At 38.7% G+C, this 9,135-nt stretch overlaps 2 protein-coding genes across 34 annotated transcripts in view; both read left to right on the top strand.

The window, feature by feature from the left end:
• The window catches only part of LOC126985753 (uncharacterized), a 123,338-nt gene extending 116,131 nt beyond the window's left edge, over window positions 1-7,207 (top strand). For all 28 annotated transcript variants that reach the window (XM_050841010.1, XM_050841012.1, XM_050841019.1 and 25 more), the window contains one exon: window positions 5,067-7,207. In XM_050841010.1, coding sequence (XP_050696967.1) covers window positions 5,067-5,838 — 772 coding nt within the window. In that variant the 3' untranslated portion in view covers window positions 5,839-7,207. The remainder of the gene's footprint in view (window positions 1-5,066) is intronic.
• A 470-nt stretch (window positions 7,208-7,677) lies between these two features.
• The window catches only part of LOC126985750 (beta-glucuronidase-like), an 84,165-nt gene continuing 82,707 nt past the window's right edge, over window positions 7,678-9,135 (top strand). For 4 of the 6 annotated variants that reach the window (XM_050841001.1, XM_050841000.1, XM_050840999.1 and 1 more), the window contains exon 1: window positions 7,679-8,066. The gene's annotated coding sequence lies outside the window, so the exon portion shown is untranslated. Of the gene's footprint in view, window positions 8,067-9,135 lie in introns of all 6 variants that reach the window. The other 2 variants (XM_050841003.1, XM_050841002.1) reach the window with 1 other exon arrangement.

Here is a 9,135-nt window from a genome sequence, read left to right on the forward strand (position 1 = left end):
GGACTTTCCGAGCTGGTGTTATTTATTTATTTTATTTATTTATTTATTTTTTATTTTTAAACAAAGACGGCTCAAGGGCAACAAAAAGAGTGTAGAAAAAAAAGCCCGCTACTCACCGCTGTAGGAGGCAGACTTGTCCTGTTTTTTCCCAGTGTTTCAAAGTGAGATTTAACCCCTGATTGATAAGTAGTGTGGGTGACTTTCCCTCTGATTGATAAATATGTGTGACACAGCGCTGAACTATTTCTTCCCAGTGTTTCAAAGTGAGATTTAACCCCTGTTCGACAAGTACTGTGGCAAACTCACCTTCAAACTGACAAATACATTAGCGAACTTAACTTCAGATTGATAAGTACATTAGCAAACTTGATTTCTGATTCATAAGTATACATTAGTGAACTTAACTTCAGATGGAAAGTTCATTAGTGAACTTAACTTCAGATTGATCAGTACATTAGTGAACTTAACTTCAGATGGAAAGTACATTAGTGAACTTAACTTCAGATTGATCAGTACATTAGTGAACTTAACTTCAGATGGAAAGTACATCAGTGAACTTAACTTCAGATTGATAAGTACATTAGTGAACTTAACTTCAGATTGATAAGTCCACATTTGCAAACTTGATTTCTGATTCATAAGTATACATTAGTGAACTTAACTTCAGATTGATAAGTACATTAGTGAACTTAAATTCCGAGTAATAAATACACACTTCATAGGACTACCTCTATAGTATGGCAGCCAAGTTCCCTGGCCGAAACTTGGAGTGACCTTACTGCGTCAAACTTAACCTCCGACGAACAAGTACAGCAGCAAACTTGATTTCAGATTGATTAATACAGAAGCAAACTTAAATTCACATTGATACGTATAGAAGCAAACATAACTTCCGACATAAACACAGTAGCTCCCCCCTGAAGGCAACTCTGAAGGTCCCACTCCTCGCCGACTGGTACTAAACTGGGTACGCTTAAGTGGCTGGTAACTGTGTCGCTCAATCATTCAGTGCTCGCCGACTTGAGTCTTCCTCTAATTGTGATCTCTTGTGACTGGTAGACCGGCATTCCATCACTGTTGCAGGTAGGATATACAGGTTAATGGTGTGGGTTAGTGTTAGGTTAATGGTGCAGGTTAATGCTAGGTGGGCTGTACCATCATCATCATCATCATTTTCATCTGTTATTACAAGTTGAAGGCCTTTCCAAACATTTTTCATCTGTCTGATATTTTAACCCGGTAGCTACAGGGATCGTGTTTCTTAATGGTCCCTCTAAGCGAGAAAAATGAGAAAAAATCATCACTCACACAAATGATTTCATAATATACATTAATGCATTTGTGATCAGTTTATGCATCATCTATTTTGGGGGTTTATATCGTGGCAAAAATTTGACCCGTCGCTGGTACACGGTAAAGCCACAAATTTGGCCCGTCGCTGGTACACGGTAAAGCCACAAATTTGTCCCGTTGCTGGTACACGGTAAAGCCACAAATTTGTTCCGTTGCTGGTACACGGTAAAGCCACAAATTTGGCCTGTCGCTGGTACACGGTAAAGCCACAAATTTGGCCCGTCGCTGGTACACGGTAAAGTCACAAATTTGGCCTGTCGCTGGTACACGGTAAAGCCACAAATTTGTCCCGTCGCTGCTACACGGTAAAGTCACAAATTTGTCCTGTTGCTGGTACATGGTAAAGCCACAAATTTGGCCTGTCGCTGGTACACGGTAAAGCCACAAATTTGTCCCGTCGCTGGTACACGGTAAAGCCACAAATTTGTCCCGTCGCTGGTACACGGTAAAGCCACAAATTTGTCCCGTCGCTGGTACACGGTAAAGCCACAAATTTGTCCCGTCGCTGGTACACGGTAAAGCCACAAATTTGGCCTCTCGCTGTTATCAGGTTAAGTAGAATCATTATCATTATTTCCATCTGTTGTTGCAAGTTAAAGACCTTTCCCAATTTTCTCCACCTCTCTGTCTGATAATTTAAGCAGTTTCACCCCAGCTGCCTCGTTTACTGTAAAAGATAGAGCCCATGATATTGTGTTCCTATTAAGAAGAAAAGTGGAAACTGCCAAAGATTTGTTATATGACTCTTGTGGCAGAATGATAGCAATAATAATGTGTTGTTTTTTGACTCACATGAGAAACTAAAGCAATAATGTTACTGTGTTGATTACCTAAGATATGAAAGCAAAGTAATAATGTTGTGATAAGTAAGGAATAAGAGATACGAACAGTTGAAACACAATGATTGGAAGACTCACTTGTCCGAATTTATGAAAACAAGAAATCATAATCCATAAAAAAATGATCGGAAAAAATCGGAAAAAATAAGAAAATATGATCGGAAGACCCACTTGTCCAAATTTACACAAACAGGAAATCATAATCCATTAAAGAATTAAACAAACAACTCTTTGAAAATTGAGCTTGTAATTGGGAGAAAAAGTCTGAAATTTACAGTGCAAGAAATAAGAAAAAAAAAGAAACATGAATTCTCGAAGGCAGGAATTTGTAACCGGAAAAAAAACATAAAATTTATAGTTCAAGAAATTATAGAAATACTTCTGAGTTAATTATTTTTTTTACCATCGTAGCAATAAAACGGAATTCTCTGACAGGGAAATACAAGCAATATAATATGTTTACTCTTAGGTGGATAAAAACAACTTAAGTTAATAGAAATAAACGCTAATAATTCCGAGTGATATTAACGTGAAGAATAACCCACAGAAAAAAATAAATAAATAAATAAATAAAATAAAACATGGATGCAATATTGTTTTATGTATTGAGAAACGGAGAAGCGTCATCATCATCATCATCATCATCATCATCTTCTATCGTGCATTCGTAAATTTAAGTGAAAAAAAAATCATCGCTGTTGGAATAACGTTGCTAGTAACTCGTAAATACATAGAAATTGATAGTATTATACGCAGGTCCAGAAACCAGTTGAGAAACGTGATTAGTAGATTTGTGACGGTAGGTGTTGGTCGAACCTTAGTATAACCGAAGTATTGTAAGTGTGTGTTTCCATGTGTGTTGATTTGCTTTGTTACGTTGCTCGGAGTTGTGATGAATGTCGAGTGTTGACCAAGAAGCTGAATTTGTCGGTAGGAAAAGAACGAAAAAGGAAATTGTGGGAGACTTGCAGAAGGAGAGAAGGAAGAAAGTTTGTCTAAGAAAGGAAAGGAAAGGAAAATCATAGTTGAAGTGTTTCCATATGTGTTGATTTTCCTGAGAAGCTGCATTTGTCGGTAGGGAAAGAACGAAAAAGGAAATTGTGGGAGACTTGCAGAAGGAGAGAAAGGAGAAAGTTTGTCTAAGAAAGGAAAGAAAAGGAAAATCATAGTTGAAGTATTTCCATATGTGTTGATTTTCCTGAGAAGCTGCATTTGTCGGTAGGAAAAGAACGAAAGAGGAAATTGTGGGAGACTTGCAGAAGGAGAGAAAGAAGAAAGTTTGTCTAAGAAAGGAAAGAAAAGGAAAATCATAGTTAAAGTTTATTTCCTTATGTGTTGATTTTCCTGAGAAGCTGCATTTGTCGGTAGGAAAAGAATGAAAAAGGAAATTGTGGGAGACTTGCAGAAGGAGAGAAAGAAGAAAGTTTGTCTAAGAAAGGAAAGAAAAGGAAAATCATAGTTGAAGTATTTCCCTATGTGTTGATTTTCCTGAGAAGCTGCATTTGTCGGTAGGAAAAGAACGAAAAAGGAAATTGTGGGAGACTTGCAGAAGGAGAGAAAGGAGAAAGTTTGTCTAAGAAAGGAAAGAAAAGGAAAATCATAGTTGAAGTATTTCCATATGTGTTGATTTTCCTGAGAAGCTGCATTTGTCGGTAGGAAAAGAACGTAAAAGGAAATTGTGGGAGACTTGCAGAAGGAGAGAAAGAAGAAAGTTTGTCTAAGAAAGGAAAGAAAAGGAAAATCATAGTTGAAGTATTTCCATATGTGTTGATTTTCCTGAGAAGCTGCATTTGTCGGTAGGAAAAGAACGAAAAAGGAAATTGTGGGAGACTTGCAGAAGGAGAGAAAGAAGAAAGTTTGTCTAAGAAAGGAAAGGAAAGGAAAATCATAGTTAAAGTTTATTTCCATATGTGTTGATTTTCCTGAGAAGCTGTATTTGTCGGCAGGAAAAGAACGAAAAAGTAAATTGTGGGAGACTTGCAGAAGGAGAGAAAGAAGAAAGTTTGTCTAAGAAAGGAAAGGAAAGGAAAATCATAGTTGAAGTGTATTTCCATATGTGTTGATTTTCCTGAGAAGCTGAATTTGTCGGTAGGAAAAGAACGAAAAAGGAAATTGTGGGAGACTTGCAGAAAGAGAGAAGAAAGAAAGTTTGTCTAAGAAAGGAAAGAAAAGGAAAATCATAGTTGAAGTATTTCCATATGTGTTGATTTTCCTGAGAAGCTGCATTTGTCGGTAGGAAAAGAACGAAAAAGGAAATTGTGGGAGACTTGCAGAAGGAGAGAAAGGAGAAAGTTTGTCTAAGAAAGGAAAGAAAAAGAAAATCATAGTTGAAGTATTTCCCTATGTGTTGATTTTCCTGAGAAGCTGCATTTGTCGGTAGGAAAAGAACGAAAAAGGAAATTGTGGGAGACTTGCAGAAGGAGAGAAAGGAGAAAGTTTGTCTAAGAAAGGAAAGAAAAGGAAAATCATATTTGAAGTGTATTTCCATATGTGTTGATTTGCTGTATTATGTTGCTGAGAGCTGCGGCAAATGTTAAGTGTTGCCCGAGAAGCTGAGTTTGTTTCCTATTGCTATCCCAGGGAAGTGTTGCTCAACGAAAGACTAAAGTTAGTGTTTCCCAAGTGTTACATAGCATATCAGTATAACAATTCCTTTTCTTAATGTTGGATGTCTGTATGTCTGTTTATTCATGAAGGAAAAGCAAATATGTACTTAAGCAGAGAACGTAACTATCATCCCAAGGGTTTACGGATGTGAAGAAGTGGAGGGATAATTTCGTGTTCAAGATCGTGTATTCTCAAGCGTTTTAGCCCGTCCGCTGTGATTGGCATGGACTTCGCCTTCACTGGTAGCCTGGTAACATACACTCCCAGGTCTTTCTCTGCCTCTGTGGTGGATAGTGGAGGGTTTCCTTTGTGGTATTGGTGTGCTGGATATCCCTTCAGTGGTAGCCTGGTAATATACACTCCCAGGTCCATCTCTGTGTCTGTGGTGGATAGTGGAGTGTTTCCCATGTGGTATTGGTGTGCTGGATATCCCTTCACTGGTAGCCTGGTAACATACACTCCCAGGTCTTTCTCTGCCTCTGTGGTGGATAGTGGAGTGTTTCCCATGTGGTATTGGTGTGCTGGATATCCCTTCACTGGTAGCCTGGTAACATACACTCCCAGGTCTTTCTCTGCCTCTGTGGTGGATAGTGGAGTGTTTCCCATGTGGTATTGGTGTGCTGGATATCCCTTCACTGGTAGCCTGGTAACATACACTCCCAGGTCCATCTCTGTCTCTGTGGTGGATAGTGGAGTGTTTCCCATGTGGTATTGGTGTGCTGGATATCCCATCACTGGTAGCCTGGTAACATACACTCCCAGGTCTTTCTCTGTCTCTGTGGTGGATAGTGGAGTGTTTCCCATGTGGTATTGGTGTGCTGGATATCCCTTCACTGGTAGCCTGGTAACATACACTCCCAGGTCTCTCTCTGCCTCTGTGGTGGATAGTGGAGTGTTTCCCATGTGGTATTGGTGTGCTGGATATCCCCTCCCAAGGTGCAGGACTTTACATTTTTCTTCACCAAACTGTAGCAGCCACTTTTTGTTCCATTCCTGTAGCTTGGTGATATCTTCTTGTAGGAACTCCCCAGTCACTTAATACTTCACATCTAAATCCCTTAAAACTTACCGTATAAATCCTAACATCTTTTACGAAGGTCTTTTTGAACACGTGTAATGAGTTGCTAAAATGTTTGAGAATACACGGCTTTTTATTGCTGTATTTTGTATGTTTGTAACTCGTCAGGATTCACGTATCACTTGCTGTCATGTTGAAGGAGTAGTATTAAGGAAGTGTATTTTTCTCGCATTGCATTCACTGATACGAACTCACCCCTCATAGGAGCAATTCCGATTCTTCATGATTTTTCTTCCTTCTTTGATTCCACAACTTTCTTTTATTTCCTTTCTTTTTGACAGATGAATCCCTTTCCTTCTTTCCTCCTTCACTTCTACTACGATAATCTTCCTTCCTTCCTTCCTTCATTCCACAACTTTCTTTTATTTTCTTTCTTACTGAAGGATGAATTCTCTAATCCTTTTCTTCCTTTCCTCCTTCAATTCTACTACGATTATCTTCCTTCCTTCCTTCGTATCTTTTCCCTCATTTTGTCCTTCCATTTTCCTTCACTGTTTTACTATATGTCAATGGTAGTTTTGGGTTCGTTTTTCTTAATTTTTTTCTTCCTCATTATCTTCTTGTTTTTCTACCTTTTCTTCTTCAGTTTATTATCATCATTATTATTATATATATTTTGACTTGTACATAACATTCGGCATTTACAGACACAATTATTTTCATATTATTCTTCGTTTCCCTAACTTTTTTTTTACATCAAAGGACACGGCCCAAGGGCAACAAATAGGGTACAAAAAAAAAAAGCCCGCTACTCGCCACTCCCATCCATAACACACACTCTATCATTACTTTCTGATTTATATTTTCTTTCTGTGCGATATTTTTTCCCTTCATCACCTATGGTTTAAATTATTTTCCCCGGTCATCAGAGCTCATCGCATAAGCTGTGGCCTTACCATGAATGAATGAATGGGTGAGGAAGCGAGTGAATGAACAAGTATTGAATAAGTTTGTATCCATTAATTAAATCATCACTATCATTATCACACAATGAGTATATAATGAGTGTTTCCTTCAATTTATATCATTATCACACACAATGAGTATATACAATGAGTGTTTCCTTCAATCTTCATCATTATCGCAGTCATTCTCACCCAGGATCACCATCAGTCTTATTTAACAACGGTGAAAGTGACTCAGAATCAGGCAGGCTTCAGTTAGTGGTGATCTGTGTGTGTGTGTGTGTGTGTTTGTGTGTTTGTGTGTGTGTGTTTTAAGGTGTATTTGTATATATTTTGCTTGATATGAATATTTCCCGGGGACTTTGTGGAGGCTATGATTATGTTTCGTCTATGTAAATACACGTGTAAATATACTGACCTGGATATGTGCAGACTTTTATTTTACAGGCGTGTATCCTACAGTTGAAAGGAAAAAAAAAAATAGACATTTCATTATCTACACTTCCACAGCATCAAAATTTTGCATCAAGAAATATAATAAACAAAATTTTGCATCAAGAAATATAATAAATACCACACTAAGTCATCTTCTCATAAACATAGTACAATACATCCTTACATATGGCGTCAGTTACAATAATTATGCTTAGTTATAAAGGAGGAAAAATATGAAAACTTTTTAGTGCTCCGTTAGAAAGGTTTACGTCACGCACATTTGTTTACATTATTTGTCGGTGCATTGTGACGTGACTCGCTCTAGAAGAATGTATTGATGAGTGACATAATACATAATACAATACATCCTTACATAAGACATCAGTTACAATACCTATGCTTGGTTATAAAGGAAGAAAAATATGAAAACTATTTAGTGCTCCGTTAGAAAGGGTTACGTCCCGCACATTTGTTTACATTATTTTATGGCCGGTGCATTGTGACGTGACTCGCTCTCTAATTTATGAAGAATGTATTAATGAGTGACTGCAGGTGAGATATTAGAGTTGCCATGAGTGGATGAAAGCGAGGAGGTGAAGAAACGCCCTGAAAATACCATCACTTTTGATAAACTCGCGATATTTTTACTTATCATCTGCTGCCGGTGGCGATGTGGTGGGCCGTATGGAGCTTGGAAATATAAAGTGAAGAGATTGACGGACTTATATGACCTTGACAGCAACACCGGACACGTCAAGTGGGCCGAGCTACGCCGCAGGAATAGTCAGACGTCTTTGGAACCAGATATAAGGACGCAGGAGGTGATGCTGTCCTGGCCGCTGAATTGAGGTAAGCCATGCACGCTGTTTTCATTGAGGGAGGAAGTGTTGGGTGAGAATAGTGTCTGTTAGTGAAGGACATCACACCCCCAGTGTTTGTGTGTGGGGGGGTGGGGTGGAGGGGTGGCTATTGAAATGTGTGGTAAAGATTCGTATTAGGTCCGTGCCAGTATCTCATAATCTACTTTATGAAACATCAGTATCTCTTCATATATCTTTTCTACAAACCTTCAACAGTCATGGAAATGCTTTGAAAATCCAATTCAAGGACTTTTTTTTTACTCTTGAAAATAGGGGATAATGTTTATGGAAGCGTGTCGCCTCCTCTGGCGGCGACCGCGACGACGCTGCAGCCGCCGCAGCCGTAAAACAGCTCGCAGAGGGTTTAGGGTCAGGGAGCATATTTAAACTACTTCAACCGAACTTTACGACCTACTAACGGGGGGGGGCTGCGCCCCCCTCAACATGTATATGTGACTTATTTCAGCAAGGAGGTATTTCTCGCAACACCGGCTGCACCGTCGCCAGGGGAGGCGACGCGCTTTCGTAAACATTATCCCCTATTTTCAAGAGTAAAAAAAAAGTCCTTAAATTGGATTTTCAAAGTGTTTCCATGACTGTTGAAGGTTTGTAGAAAAGATATATGAAGAGATACTGATGTTTCATAAGGTAGGTAATGAGATACTGGCATGGACCTAAAACGAATCTTAACCAAATGTGTTATACTGAATACCTGATGAGCATGACCTTGTGCCTGTCAGGTGTTGCTGCCACAACCTTGTAGAGTACAAGAACAGTTACATACAGAGTACATACATATGTAGGTACAACAAGCACAGGAATAAGTTTCATTGTATCTTCTTCATTGCCACTTCTTATTTTTGGTATTGTTTTCTTCCTTATGATAGCCTTTAAGCCCTTTTGAGTGCTTTGAGGCATTTGTTGTGCAAATGAAGGATAATATTGATGAGAGGGTGGCCACTTCTTGTAAAGTTATTACATACAGTATGGATTCTTTTTTATCCCTGAATGCAGTGCAGTAACAAATGACTTCTAAAAAATAGAAGGGGGGTCAAGGG

Source organism: Eriocheir sinensis, chromosome 60, assembly GCF_024679095.1.
Source record: "Eriocheir sinensis breed Jianghai 21 chromosome 60, ASM2467909v1, whole genome shotgun sequence".
Classification (NCBI taxonomy): Eukaryota; Metazoa; Arthropoda; class Malacostraca; order Decapoda; family Varunidae; genus Eriocheir; species Eriocheir sinensis.